The sequence below is a fragment of the Cryptotermes secundus genome, unplaced genomic scaffold (assembly GCF_002891405.2).
Source record: "Cryptotermes secundus unplaced genomic scaffold, Csec_1.0 scaffold2763, whole genome shotgun sequence".
Lineage (NCBI taxonomy): Eukaryota > Metazoa > Arthropoda > Insecta > Blattodea > Kalotermitidae > Cryptotermes > Cryptotermes secundus.
In genome coordinates this window covers 116,785-132,012 of record NW_019727147.1, presented here as the reverse complement: position 1 = coordinate 132,012, position 15,228 = coordinate 116,785, and the positions used below count along the sequence as shown (strand labels likewise).

General features: G+C 45.5%; 2 protein-coding genes across 3 annotated transcripts; both read right to left on the bottom strand.

Annotated features, from left to right (window-relative positions):
* Nucleotides 1-4,054: 4,054 nt before the first annotated feature.
* On the bottom strand, nucleotides 4,055-6,348 carry LOC111864569. Of its 2 annotated transcripts, none has more exons than XR_002842825.2 (3): nucleotides 6,088-6,262; nucleotides 5,679-5,788; nucleotides 4,055-4,698 (listed from the first exon to the last, which is right to left on the bottom strand). XR_002842825.2 is itself a non-coding variant. In XM_033751489.1 (3 exons), the coding sequence occupies exons 1-3, from the start codon at nucleotides 6,321-6,323 to the stop codon at nucleotides 4,498-4,500; spliced, it is 405 nt and encodes a 134-aa protein (XP_033607380.1). In that variant the 5' UTR covers nucleotides 6,324-6,348; the 3' UTR covers nucleotides 4,055-4,497. The 2 variants fall into 2 exon arrangements, 1 of the variants encoding a protein (XP_033607380.1); XM_033751489.1 differs by having other exon boundaries at nucleotides 6,230-6,348.
* A 3,767-nt stretch (nucleotides 6,349-10,115) lies between these two features.
* LOC111864571 (glutamate receptor) lies at nucleotides 10,116-12,149 on the bottom strand. The gene has a single exon (XM_023851922.1). The coding sequence runs from the start codon at nucleotides 12,147-12,149 to the stop codon at nucleotides 10,116-10,118; it is 2,034 nt and encodes a 677-aa protein (XP_023707690.1).
* Nucleotides 12,150-15,228: the final 3,079 nt, after the last annotated feature.

Sequence of the window (15,228 nt, the reverse complement as noted above, 5' to 3'; positions counted from 1 at the left end):
ACTAAAAAGGGAATTCCACTAAACCCCTTGCTTCTGATACACGCACGTGTCGAGTCTACTGCAAATAAGAGAGGATAGGACCATACACTCCCCCCACTCAAATTGGACCACACGCCGTCTCTGACCTCACACGCATTCTGAAGGCCAGCGGGCGAGGCTGTGTTCCATCGTACTGCATTTCCTTATGTTTGCTACGTAAGTTGCCACTCGGCCCAGAACAAGGAGAGAACTCATTCACGTGGGATTTGAGGATCTCACAGCGGGGCCGGCTGCTGAACGCTGGTTTCTCCGTGACTTTTAATTCTACCCTGAAGACGAAGGCAACGTGTTCTTCCGAAACGTTGCGTAACTTTCAACATACGAAATTGTATAATATCCCACAAGATAGAATTCATTACATTGTGACGTGTACACACATTTTTTGGCAACAACTCGACAAGCATATTCCCGCAGCAAAAGCGCTCAATATAGGGCATCCATTTTAGGTAACGGACCTGTTGACAACAGACGAAGTTTACCCTGGGGTCCGGGCAAAGGCGTTATAAGAAGTGTTCGGCAGGACAGGGGTAGAACTAGAGTAGCAAGCAGTATAGATCAGTAGCCGAGAGTAGTCGAGTCGAGTCTTCGCAAGTTGCAAGAAAGGAATTAAAATGTGGAAGTAGACTTCATACGTGAGATGAAGTTACAGTGAGACTGTGATACATCCGTTGCCAGGATACGACTAGTGAAGACTAAGAATTCTACTTTGTGTGTAACGGTGAACTGGAAAGTGTGTAGAATAGCAATAACACTGGATTGCCTCTAGTTCAAAACTCTGTGACTCTATAAGGTCCAATAAATCCATCATCCAATCCAAACCCCGTCTTAAAGTCACCCCTACCATGAAAACATTATCACGTGGTGGAGTGGCTATAGACAGCATTTGGACTCGTAACTGAATTTACTGGACACTTACAGAAAATAACTGCACATAACTACGTCATTCTCAATGCAAAGTCCGCTGGAACTACAACACACATCAAGTCTTATCAGTCTTCAATAACCGTTGCTCAGTAGCGGCATTCATTGACGAACGAACCCCCGAAATTTCCACGGCACGAACCGCACAGGAGATACCGGCTCCAGCAGTTCTTCTATTGTTGCTTACGTGTCTGTTGCGGCGACCATGTTACAGCTACTGAGCAATCGCCTAGCAACGGGGATTAAAGAACCGTTCCCTACTGGCTTCACAATTCTAGATTTGAGCAGATGTGCCACAATATTATCGGTATAAATACGCAGCATAATATCACGAATGTGGGGGGGGGGTTACACTACATATATTGCTCCCAGCTGGAACACGTTTGTGGGAGGAAAGACGTCGAATCCCATCAGAGCAATTTGTTCTCTGTGAAGGGTCGCTCGCTCAGCAGGAGAATGTTGGAACAAGCGGCCCCACGCCGGTCAGGCGATTCAACTGCCACTAACAGCTTTGTGACTCTTGCCAGCAGAGTACAGCACAATATATACACTCCCAACTCCCCGTCATTTCGGCCCGCAGTACAGCCTACGCAGTGTCGGACAGCGGCTGGACGGGGGGATAAATGAATTGGGACAGACATGAGGGAAGTGTTCTAGATATGGCGCCATCCCGGAATTTGCCTGGACGGAAGACTACCCCACGAGAAACTTAGCTCAAAACAGCAGGACAACCAGGGGTCTTCAAATCGCGGTGAAACTGTGTTCGTCTTTCCTGGGTCTTTCCAGAAGCTCTTATTTTAGTACCGTGTTCAGTTAACATAAGTCGAGGACTTCTTTCTAGCGATGTCTACGCCCTCTAATGACGGCTAGCAGTGGCGAAACACATAAAGGCAAACCCTCTGTTTACTCGTGTTAAACTGGTGACGTCTGGCGGACTGGTGAAACATGTGTAAATTTATGCACCTTCGCAATACGAGGACAACAAGTGTCAGGGGTCACCACTACAGTAACCTGTTCAGCAGGAGAACACTGCATGGTTCTGGGAAAGCGTGAATTATACAAAACCGCTTCAGGACAGGGACCATAATACGAGGACTAAATGGGATAAAAACATATCNATTGGACCACACGCCGTCTCTGACCTCACACGCATTCTGAAGGACAGCGGGCGAGGCTGTGTTCCATCGTACTGCATTTCCTTATGTTTGCTACGTAAGTTGCCACTCGGCCCAGAACAAGGAGAGAACTCATTCACGTGGGATTTGAGGATCTCACAGCGGGGCCGGCTGCTGAACGCTGGTTTCTCCGTGACTTTTAATTCTACCCTGAAGACGAAGGCAACGTGTTCTTCCGAAACGTTGCGTAACTTTCAACATACGAAATTGTATAATATCCCACAAGATAGAATTCATTACATTGTGACGTGTACACACATTTTTTGGCAACAACTCGACAAGCATATTCCCGCAGCAAAAGCGCTCAATATAGGGCATCCATTTTAGGTAACGGACCTGTTGACAACAGACGAAGTTTACCCTGGGGTCCGGGCAAAGGCGTTATAAGAAGTGTTCGGCAGGACAGGGGTAGAACTAGAGTAGCAAGCAGTATAGATCAGTAGCCGAGAGTAGTCGAGTCGAGTCTTCGCAAGTTGCAAGAAAGGAATTAAAATGTGGAAGTAGACTTCATACGTGAGATGAAGTTACAGTGAGACTGTGATACATCCGTTGCCAGGATACGACTAGTGAAGACTAAGAATTCTACTTTGTGTGTAACGGTGAACTGGAAAGTGTGTAGAATAGCAATAACACTGGATTGCCTCTAGTTCAAAACTCTGTGACTCTATAAGGTCCAATAAATCCATCATCCAATCCAAACCCCGTCTTAAAGTCACCCCTACCATGAAAACATTATCACGTGGTGGAGTGGCTATAGACAGCATTTGGACTCGTAACTGAATTTACTGGACACTTACAGAAAATAACTGCACATAACTACGTCATTCTCAATGCAAAGTCCGCTGGAACTACAACACACATCAAGTCTTATCAGTCTTCAATAACCGTTGCTCAGTAGCGGCATTCATTGACGAACGAACCCCCGAAATTTCCACGGCACGAACCGCACAGGAGATACCGGCTCCAGCAGTTCTTCTATTGTTGCTTACGTGTCTGTTGCGGCGACCATGTTACAGCTACTGAGCAATCGCCTAGCAACGGGGATTAAAGAACCGTTCCCTACTGGCTTCACAATTCTAGATTTGAGCAGATGTGCCACAATATTATCGGTATAAATACGCAGCATAATATCACGAATGTGGGGGGGGGGTTACACTACATATATTGCTCCCAGCTGGAACACGTTTGTGGGAGGAAAGACGTCGAATCCCATCAGAGCAATTTGTTCTCTGTGAAGGGTCGCTCGCTCAGCAGGAGAATGTTGGAACAAGCGGCCCCACGCCGGTCAGGCGATTCAACTGCCACTAACAGCTTTGTGACTCTTGCCAGCAGAGTACAGCACAATATATACACTCCCAACTCCCCGTCATTTCGGCCCGCAGTACAGCCTACGCAGTGTCGGACAGCGGCTGGACGGGGGGATAAATGAATTGGGACAGACATGAGGGAAGTGTTCTAGATATGGCGCCATCCCGGAATTTGCCTGGACGGAAGACTACCCCACGAGAAACTTAGCTCAAAACAGCAGGACAACCAGGGGTCTTCAAATCGCGGTGAAACTGTGTTCGTCTTTCCTGGGTCTTTCCAGAAGCTCTTATTTTAGTACCGTGTTCAGTTAACATAAGTCGAGGACTTCTTTCTAGCGATGTCTACGCCCTCTAATGACGGCTAGCAGTGGCGAAACACATAAAGGCAAACCCTCTGTTTACTCGTGTTAAACTGGTGACGTCTGGCGGACTGGTGAAACATGTGTAAATTTATGCACCTTCGCAATACGAGGACAACAAGTGTCAGGGGTCACCACTACAGTAACCTGTTCAGCAGGAGAACACTGCATGGTTCTGGGAAAGCGTGAATTATACAAAACCGCTTCAGGACAGGGACCATAATACGAGGACTAAATGGGATAAAAACATATCATCAATTTATCCTGGTTTAATTAGTGAATGATCTTGGAAACAGACATGTTTCGGTTATATGGTATATGGTATATGGTCATCATCAGGGGCCCTCAAATGTAACACACAGAGTCACATGAACTGAATAAGACTCCTTTACAGTAGACTCAATCACAAAATACACTTGCCTTAAAACCAGCGTAAATAACAAGCCAATAAGTGTGTGTAGCGTTATGCGGAAGGCAGTACAACACAGCACTACAAGCAATTAATATCTTCTGGGACTTTCTGAGTGTGTCTTGTGTCGTCTTTGTTAGTTTAATGAAAAACATTCATCGGTAAGAATAGCCTCCAATTAAAATGACAGAATCTTCTGGGTGTGTAAAGCACAATATTTTTTGACCAGATATGACAATGTCAGCTTAACAAGAAACGCCTTTCTGCAGGGGCTGTGTGAGGCTGCTTCACCATTTGATGTCCCAAGCGACGCCACCCTGGCGCTCTCGTGTCTCACTCTGTGGTCCGCCCCCCGCTTGGGTCGCGTTGCCCCGAACATTTGTCGCACGACTGGCTCCAGTCTGGCTACGAGCTCTGGTGCCATCTCCCGAAGAGCTACTCTTCCTCTCCTCTGGCAGAGGAGAACGCTGGACTCTCTCCAGGATGGCCTGAGTTACAGAACATTGGTATCAATCCACACAACTGGCCCACATTAAACATCAGCCAACACAGAGCATCACTGCTTACAGGAAGCTCCTGGAATTCGAAACATTTCCCTCCAGTAACACATAACTACTTCCTCCGTCTGTTTCCGGAATTCGCAGGCTTGATTATCCAACTAACCGAAACCCACCTACCCTACCTTGGGTAGCCACCCTTACGGACGCAAATTTTTGTGTGTGTGTGTGTGTGTGTGTGTGTGAACTTCCCGATGGCATACACTACCGGAAGTATGGTAGAACTTTACAATGATGAAGCAAAACTTAGGTTACAAATCCCGATGACGCATCCTCGAGCAAATAGCAGATGGGTATATAGTTTCTCTTACCGGAGCTGTGCGCTCCTTCAGAAGCTGACAGTCGCTCAACTACACAAGGGGTCCCAACGAGCCCACCACTGGTCCATACCCTAACACAGACGAAACCAGTTCTCAACTTTCAACTACATTTCCTTTAACACCCATTCAAATAAAACCCAACCTCCTCCGCCTAGGTCTTCCTAGTGGTCTCTTTCTTCCAGGTTCTCCTACAAAACTCTGCATGTCATTTTCCCTTCTCCCTTCCTCACTCACTTTGTGTGCTACATGGCCTGCCAATGGCAACTGTCTTCGTTTCAATATCCCTACTTTTGTCGACGAATGAAAATTATGAGGCTCCTCATTATGTAATTTCTCAAGCCTCCTATCACTGCATATGAGCCGGGATAGCCTGCAATTTAGGGGTTGTTCTACTGCTTGTGTGGGCTCTCTTAAAGTCTCCATGGTTCACGTGAGGCCGCTGCCAACATATGTAACTGAACGTAACAAGCAAATGTCTCAGGTTCACAGACAACTCTCCCATGGATATTAAACAGCAAAACTAACATCAGAACGCAGTTTAAGTAACACGGTTCTACAATCACCATTTAAAATGACTAAACTTTGACTTACTTGAGATAATTCAGTTTCCTCGTCTCTTTCAACGTAAGGCAGCGCCACACATGCGGCAACGGCGACGCTGAGAACTGCCAGCAACAAGACGAACATACGCATGATGACGGCTGGATCAGAAGTGACACGTTTTAATGATGTTTACTGACAACAGGCATCACGTACAGTACGTACGGCCAGTAAATTTATCACTCTCTTTAGGGAGGTGACGCCGTGGAGTTTGGTGGATAGCTACCTACGTTTAGTGAAGAACCTGATACCTCCATCTTCGGGATGAAAGACTCAACATGGAGACAGCAGACCCCTCCCAACTTCGGCAGATATCTGCCAAACTACACGACGTTTCATACAAGATGACCGCGCTCTATATAATTTCAAACCATAACCACAAGCAGAACTGTATACTTACTGTAGTGTTTCAGTCTCGTCAATTACAGGAAACAGGTTCACCTCACAGGCTCCGTGTAACACACAAAACTGTGCCAGAGATGCGGCACACCTCTGCTTATGTAGCAAAGTTGGAATCAAACTAACAGGACAACGCCACTAACCTGCAGCTTCTGATGCACGACTCAGTCTACTGGCGAGAAGACAGGATATTAACAGGAATTGTTTCCCCCACCCCAAAGCTGGACCTCGCGTCATCTCTGACCTCACACGCCTACTGAAGGTCAGCGGGCGAATACTGAACGAAGCCTCGCTTTGCTGTCACTTTCAAGGCTGTTAAAACATGGCCGGAGGCGCATCTGCGCTGAGAAACGCAAAAGCCTGACACACTTCCAGCACACAATCGACATGTGAGGTTTTGAGTCTTTGCGCTGATGGCCGCAACTTGCTGAAAGGTAATCAAACTGTGAGGCGCCGTCTTCGATTAAATCGCAGTTTTGTGTTTAGGGCGTACTGTGAAGGATCCCAGTTTTTGAGTAAGAAAGTTCATATTCAACGAGAGTCCACACGCGGTGTGCAGATGCTGAATTTTGGTTTTCTAGACCAGACGTTATGTCCGGATATTATGTAAAACGTTATAAATTCAATTAAATTAAGAACTGTTTGTTTACTTGAGCGTAAAGTGCAAATATATGATTTATCGTGGAGTAGAGGGGCTCTCTGTGATTCGCCATGTTATTTAACTCTTTCTTTCTAATATTGTATTTCTTTTTGAATTAGTTTTACTGATGGCTAAGCCGCAAGGGACGCTGTCTGTAGCAAGCTTTGCGGAACTTGTTCTGAGCACAGCGGGGGGGGGGGCTTGAAATGAAGCCAGCTGTCACTGACTGTAGCACCACCGCTCCGACACACGCTTGGATTTGAGAGTGCCGATTTCTTACAAAAATATCATATCCCTTCCTTCAGTACCGGCCTGGCTGCCACGGCGTTAATACTTCACATTCGCATTCAAGAGGTGCTGGGTTCGTATCTTGGCCGGGACACCTGCTATCCTGGGTGACACTTTGCCGTGTGCTTCCTCAGTCTCTCCAGGCACAGGCGGACAGGGTCACAGCTGTTTTCTTCCGAATCTTTTCCAATTCATTACGTGTGGATAATCTTATCCCTCTATGTGATGAAATCTGAGATACAGTGAACCCTCGCTAATACGGTTACTGTTAATTCGGATGTCCGGTAACCCGAATTGAAATGAGGAAAATGCTCTTCACAGTTGAGTACACGCATCTAGGCAGGCAGATAAGTTAGTTTTCTGTTCAGACAAAACTTGACAGTTTCTTCAAACCTGCATTGTTACGTTCAGAATCAAGTACAGCTTATGAGTCTTCTATCGATGAACAAATGTGTTGTCTTTTTTATAGTTTTTATATAAAGGCTCTACAGTGATATTTTGTTATTTATATTCATCAGCACTAATTATATCATTACATTTTCCATTTATTTGTGTTCTAAGTTCCTTTTCTTTTGCATTTTGGGGCTATATCAATAAAATTGAGGCGATACGTTCCTCCGAAACGTCGGTTAACACAATATATATATACACGGTGCCATATCCAAGATCACTGGTTTCTTCTTCATAAAATTTCCATTTATTTGTGTTCTAAGTCTTTTTTTTTTCTTTTAGGTCTACCTTTTGCTTCACTAATCAGGATCATGATTTACTCTGGTTGACCTCCCCCCACAGTCACTCCAGATTAGCGAGGGTTGCCTGTGCTTATCACGCAGCAAAATAATCCACAAGCTACCGACTTACGTCAATACGACTGACAGAATTTGTTATAAGCACAGAAGACGTAATAAATAAATATATACTGTACCGTTTATATATTGGCTGGCTCTCTCCAAAGGGTAGGTAGTGGGGACTAGTGGGGTATACACCCCTATACAAATTATTGCTTCTTTACACTTGTACCCGTTTATATATATTTCTGTTACTTATTCCAATACAGTGTACATTTTAACATATTCGTGTTTTGACAGCTAACGTTTAGCGTGACATGAAAGAAGTTATAACATTTTAACTTATTCAGTGTAACGGCTACTCCCAGAACCTGCGAAGACTGCCGAAAGTAGGTGCACTCTTAGAACATCTTCCCTTCACTATAGTGATGCATAAGTAATTTCAGCCGTGCTGATAAGACACTGAAACGCCTCGTGGCGAGTAGCAAATAATAAACGTGATGGGAGAAATTTTAAAAATGAGACAAGAAGGCAACTCCAACAAAGAACACAACGAAATACAGACAATGCAGGGACAAGAATAATTTCACGAAGAAGCATTGTTTTTGAATATATACAGAAATACATTCTTGATGCACGTGGCAAAGATATATGATTTAAAAAGCGCTTGCGCAGTATCTCAATGATTAAAGTCGTCAGTGTGTATCTGTCCATGAAGTCACTTGAGATCAGAATACCCACCATACTCTGAGGAAAGTAGACCCTTCTCCAAGGCCATGAGCCAGACGCTGCGCTTAACGCTCAAAAGTTCGAGATGATGTGCCATAATTTTAACGAAAACACGACTCAAACTTACAGGTTCTTCACAAAGAGAGACAGCAGACGTTTCGTTTTCATATTCTACTTTTCCTTGACTTTGTAGCAATTTTAGTAAAAGCTGTATATTTCAGACAAGAATATGTGTTTTCCATCCGCACAGTAAGGTTGCTTCTAAATATGTTACGTCGCCAAAGGACTGAAAACTCCTAGGCTCTGTGCGTTCTGTTAGGACCTTCTGGCGACTAAAACTGTGATACTTTGGCATGACAAGGCATGGAGAGAGAACTCACACGTACACCGCTGTGACACATTCCATGCTCGACAAGTAACACAAGTATCAAATGTGCCCTGTATTACTGTCAAGTAATTCACAAATAGGCCGCGCCATGGCTCAAGTGGTTAGCCGCTGGCTTCCCACCGCGGCGGCCCGGGTTCGATCCCGGGTCTGGTCAAGTGGGATTTGTGGTGGACAAAGTGGTGCTGGGGCCAATCTTCATTCCACCAATGGCTCCACAATCACCCTCACCTATAATTTGGGGCTAGTGCAATAGGCCAGAAGTGGCCGCAGTACAAGGGACTTAGTCCCACCCCACTAGCAAAAAAAAATCTTAATTCCGCTCAACACTACTACACTGAGTGGCCACAGTTCACAAATATATCATAATATAAAATAAACATAAATTACGTAAATTTATAATTCAATTTAATTGTTACATATTTAAGAGGCCGTTTGAAGCTTAGTGTTCTTGTTTTGGTTATGACCTCGTGTAGTGTGGTAGCCGGCTGTCGATGTTCGGGGAAACATAAATAGTATCTTCATGGAAGGAGTCAGTTAGGATCCTGAAACGGCAGTTTGTATAGCAGAGGGGCGGATGACATGCGTCTATCAGATTACAGGGTGTCATAACCTAGGACATACTTTACATTCTATTTGTCACAGTAATAATGTTTCGTTAAACACATTAAATTCATATACAACTCTTGCTCATAACACACTACATTAATATTGTGACATGTAGACCCATTGCCAAGTAACAGCTGTGTAGACAGGCGACAGTGCAACAGCCGTTGGTAGGGAACAGCTCTCTGGACACGTATTTCCTCCGGCAACGAGAGAAAACGTAATAATGGAAGAGACGCTTTCTGTGTGGTCCGTGCCAGAGCTATATAACGAAGATTAGTAGTTCAGATGTGGTTGAGTCAGTTGCGACTTGCAGTTGTGAAAAATGAGAAGCTCTTAGCTGAGGCAGGGAACACTTCGGGAACGCAGAGGAAAGGGGAACGTTCGCGTTTGGAAGCCGCTACCAAGCAACGGATAGTGAAGACTGAGAAGACTTTATGTGTGCTTAGTTACAGCGTTCTTTGGAGCGTGTAACTCAGCGAGACTGTCGCAGTTATTCATAGCTACGTTCTGTAAGTGTGCAATAAATCCAGTTATCAGTCCAAACCCCGTCTATAGTCACTCGAACACGTGACAATATGAAGCATTAACCATTAACGTACACGTGTGGAACTCCAGAACAACGTCTCGAGCAGCAGTACCAGCAAGTTCACTGCATGCCCGGCAAGCAGGATGAAGAAGGCCACTCTCATATGCTTCAGACTGAACGGGCGGTACTCATCATCAGGTCCTTCTCTGCCACCGACTTGTACCGCTACCTTCAACACGTGAGCGTCGAGCTCCTGAAGTTCACTGTACAATCCAGCTTGAAATATTCTGCTGAGGACAGCGTTCATCCGCTCAAGAAGATGGTGCCCCTTCGGGGTATACAGAGAATAATAGAAACTCAGAAATGTTTCCGGTAATCTGCAAACCAGGGGTGTAGAGCTCAGTTTATGTAGGAACCTATATTTCACGTCAGTTTCATAACTAACCTCGCTAAACAGCACAGCGAAATCTCTGTCATATGCCAATCTACGGAGACAGGACCAGACACGGGTACAGTCTTTTCTGTCATGCAATATGGTTTTGTCAAGAGTTGTTCCGTTTATGTTGAAAAATATATCGAACTGTGGTATAAAACCGTAGTCCATCCCAGAACTGAAAATCTCGTCCACACTTGACACCTGTTTCTCTAGGTCCGACTTCACGAGGAAGGCAGTGAAGTATGACTGGATAACAGTGTTCACGGCCATGCAGTGACATATCCAGGCAAGAAAGAATATCCTTACAGATGAGGATCGAGGTACAGAGGACACTCCGGATCCTAGGGACATAGCCAGTATGTTGCATGACGACGCGGACAGATCGCTGCATCTTGCAACGCCTTGAGTCCCCTTAGCCAGAAAACGCATCACGCCAGCAGCAAGGATCAAGGATAAGAAGACACACAACCACACGGAATAAGAGAAAATTCGGAAAACATTACTCCAGCCGAGCAGACGTCTTGCGCAAGGAACCAACCAAATGAATTCAGATCTGGAATACACCGCAGTGTGGTCCCCTCTATCGGTAAACGGTGCAATCAGAGGCAAACCCGATAAGGCGATGTCAGCTTTATTGTACGTCAGGTCACCAATTACACCTAAGTAGGTCCCGTTGTCCAACAATCTCCCAAGTGCCTCTACAGACGGCGGCAGAAAACGCAGTGACATGTTCATTGCGTCCTTCACGATATTCAGGAGGTTGATGTCCCATCCTCTGCTGTACACTGTCTCGAAGGAATCGTCCGTGTTTATGTAATCTGGACCTTCTACGAATGGATGACGTTGTGTTGTCGAGACTACAACAGGGCAATTGTTCAGACTGTTCTTAATTTTGTTTGGAAACAGACACTTGTTTAGGGCAAAGTGGCCGCTCCCTTCCATGACCCACAAGTCCAGAAGATGGACCTCTCTTGTATTGTAACAGTTGCTGCTGTCTCTGTAAGGGAACCAAGTGTAAACACCAACTGCACTGTCAGATCGCCTCACTTGCAGTTGTTCCAAGCCTTTTGGTATTACACCGATCTGCAGAATGTCTCGTGCCCTTAGCTTCAATAACACGGCAACATTAACAATCTTGAACTGCCACAATTTCGCCAAAACCTCTGATACCTTCGTCTCTGGCTCCTTGAATTTCTCGTCCAAAATCACAAGAAATCTGGATCTTAGATTTCGAAAGTAAAACGTTTTCAAGCGGCGAAGTATGTCGCTCAGATCACCGGTAACATTGTTCTGCAAATATATGATGTAACTCGATGGTCTGTGATACATTTCCCCGACTTGTGTCTTGAAGCTGCCTTCATCACGACCTCTATACACCAACAGAGACCACTGACCGGAAGTCACAAGTTCTTGAAAGAGGATCCATCCCAAGTTCCGTGCCTCCTGTATGAGGGATCTGTTGCGGCCTTCACCTGAGAACCTCAAGTTCTGTGCACGATAGGGCGGAAGAGAGATCACAAGCTCTTCGCTGAAGTATTGTGTGCAGATTTTGATAAAACAGTTCAAGAACGTCTGAAACTCTAAGTCCTTAATATCAGACAGGACCACTTGACATGCGTGCAAAGCAAATGTGAATACAACAATCATTCGTAAGGCAGCCATGTTAGGACGAAGACCGCACACTTAACACCGCCTGTCAGGTTTCATTCTGATATTTTGAAGAACTAGTACGTATCTACCTGCATTACTTCGAGCGCTGTCAAATGTGTCCTTTAATTACATGTCCCTAAATTTCATTAATCGCATGTTCCTTTACTGAAATATATTTCGACAAGTAGACGAAACAGAAGAATTCGTTAAAGATGCACTTAATTACAAGCAGCTTAAGGCTCGTACAGTAAATAGGATGATGCAAGAAAATATTACTCTGCAATCAACTTGATGTTTCGTATTAACGAATATTTCCACAATTTCAGTTTCAATAAATGTTTGACTTGAAGGTAGTACATGGGTTCGGAACCTTGTGATGCAAATATTGAATTAGTACACAGCTAGTCATTTAACTGTGAGTCTTATATTCACTCATCCAGTAGCGATAACAGAAATGCAGAGCCACCAATTGTGTGTGTGAGCTCAAAACACCGAAAGCAGTGTTTCCCCCGGTGCGTGCGTGCACCCTAGATCTCCCAGAGAACAGTGTCCATCCATTCAGACGCTTGTACGCACACACAAGGTGCCTAATCATTTTGAAACAACGACTGCAGCATTAGGTGACACTATGATGCAGTACATTTGCAGAGGCCGTATGCTGAACGTGCCGTACGTCGACACGCTAACAACCCGTTCACTAAGTTCGAATTTATACGCTCCTCATACATCACTCACATGCCTCTAAGCAAGGAATAGCATGTAACATGAAGTGATAACAACTTCTTTGATTCTCATATTCTGTGAAACTTTGGTGCACATTTCCTGCAGAACTGTCTGGGGCGTTTCAGGGATCCAGAGTCACCCTTCTACAGATTTTGAAAGTCGCAGCACCTCGACACGATGTGAAGTCACACAATTTCGGAGCGCTACTGCTCAAACACTTACCAGCTTTCATATCTTCACGTGAAGTAAACAGAATCCAATTATTAAAATGTCATTTCAAAAATTATGTTTACGTTACTATTTGGACTCAATAAATGCAAGAGAAGGAATAAATCGATGGTAGAATGAACCCAATTAAGGGATTAAATCGCTCCAAAAACATTTCCTCGTTTCCAATTGGTTCTGTTACGTTGTTCCAACAATACTGTTTCATATACAGACATATACATATGCTGGTGTCCCTTCCGGCCTCACAGCCTTCCCTTAAACACGGCTGCACTGTTCGAAGGATGAGTATGAAGTCAACACAGGCTCGAAGTGAAGCACTGACTAGCAGAAACAGGAAGTGTCGTCACATCTTGTGCCATGACTTACCCGAAGTTCCTTCAGCATTGCTAAACCGACCTGCACTCACTTCCATTCCTATGTAACATACAGTCCCCTAAAGACAAGATATAGGTAAAGTTGTCCCTGTGCACTGATCACTACGGGGCGAAGGCGTATGGGAGCATGGATATATATATATATCCACATTTTCTTCACCTCAGCACTAGATGGAGGTGAGGGGTCAGCTTCACACCCCGGTCGCTTTTCCCCCGGAGGAAAATCCCCGGTACCCATTGGATAGGTTGCGTGGACCCCAAAGCCACTCTGGATGACGTGGAAAAGAGAAAATTCTTGACCTTACCGGAACTCGAACTCCAGTCTCTCGGTCGTTGAGCTCATAGCTAGTCGCTACACCGATTGAGATGTCCCACCCCCTAAACTTTCCCTTATTAAGGACAATTAATCAGACTTCCTGAAACTGATAATCCATATGCAAGCACAGGTGTGGGCAGAGCATGGCACAGAAGGCGAACAGCTTCAGGTTCCCGTGACAGCAGTGTTTACTGAGGTCGTCGCGTGGACTGTCCTTGAGGCCCGTTTCCTCTGCTTATTTCTCGGATTTCTGGCGGGGAATAAACCATCTGTTAGCCTGCGACGACATTGCGGTGGATCCTGGAGTTGAGGTTCTCACCGCGAAAGGAAACAGCCAAGACTTAGGCTGATGCTTCATACCAACTGAGGAGAACTACGAAACGAAATCTCAGGGTCCCATCTGGGCGTCTGCCGAGTACAAGTCCTGAGCCAGCTTGTTCAGCGAGCAGAGTCTTGCATCGAGCCAGGACTCAGGTTTCCAGGCTACAACTCATTTACGTGCTTACCCTTCACGAGTTCTTGCTTCACTGTGCATGGTCTAACATCTGCGCTTCCCGGTCTTCCCTGTGATAGTGTAGTGCTGCAGTGATAACGCAGTAAGGGGAAGTGCTGAGTTCGAATCTCGTCCGGGACACAGGCTCTCCTGAGATATTTCGTGTGTTACCTCAGTCTCTTCAAGCAGATGCTGGGGCAGAACCTCGATTAGGCCACAACCACTTATTTTCAAGTATTTTCCAATTCATCATTCACCCGACGCCATATTGTCTGAGTGCTGACAGCGGCGAAACAAAACACTGCGACACGGACACGGGGTAGACGAAACACCCGCACGAGCTGCTGTGTCAGGTGAGGGGAGACGGAACAGGAAGTCGACGGGAGTGCACCGGGTCTCGGGCTACGGTGCTTCCCCGTTTAAACTCGTGGGAAAGTGAGAATCAATACAGGAGGAACGCGAGACAGGCCGGAGGTGCATATGCAGCAGCGAGAGAGCCCACGGGCGGGCAACTACAGCCCGGGGAATCCGCCATGTTTCTTCTGCAGTTCCTTCGAGACGATAAAATCCTAATGTATTTTATTTTTTCTTAATTTATCTTAAACAAACGCCTAACAAGCTAAGGAAAGAACCTTCCGATGTTAAAAGCGAGATATATCGATTACAGCATGGAAACGGTTAAAATTCACCAGTTTACATTTAAATTATCGCGGTTCGCCGGAACACGTGACTTATGTGAGCGTTACGTCAGACGCTATGGAGCGGCAAAGCGCCCCTGAGTCAAAGCAAGTCACAGACCTTGTTAAGGCGACAGACACTGTAGCTTCACGCTTCATGTGTGAGCAGCTGCTTCGGGGTTAATGAGAACTGAAGGATGAATCCTGATGTTAATTTAAAGCATCAAGGAGTTGGCACGTGCTGCTTCCCTACTTCATTGGCCCCGCTCGCCACTTACAA

What these genes read in the sequence shown, in the direction of transcription:
- LOC111864571 (XM_023851922.1), bottom strand. Translation starts at nt 12,149, where the DNA reads ATGGCTGCCTTACGAATGATTGTTGTATTCACATTTGCTTTGCACGCA.
- LOC111864569 (XM_033751489.1), bottom strand. Translation starts at nt 6,323, where the DNA reads ATGACGCGAGGTCCAGCTTTGGGGTGGGGGAAACAATTCCTGTTAATA. An exon ending in TCGTGCATCAGAAGCTGCAG is followed by an intron (nt 5,789 to 6,229) that starts GTTAGTGGCGTT and finishes CTTCTGATCCAG; the next exon opens with CCGTCATCATGCGTATGTTC. An exon ending in AGGAAACTGAATTATCTCAA is followed by an intron (nt 4,699 to 5,678) that starts GTAAGTCAAAGT and finishes TCTGTAACTCAG; the next exon opens with GCCATCCTGGAGAGAGTCCA.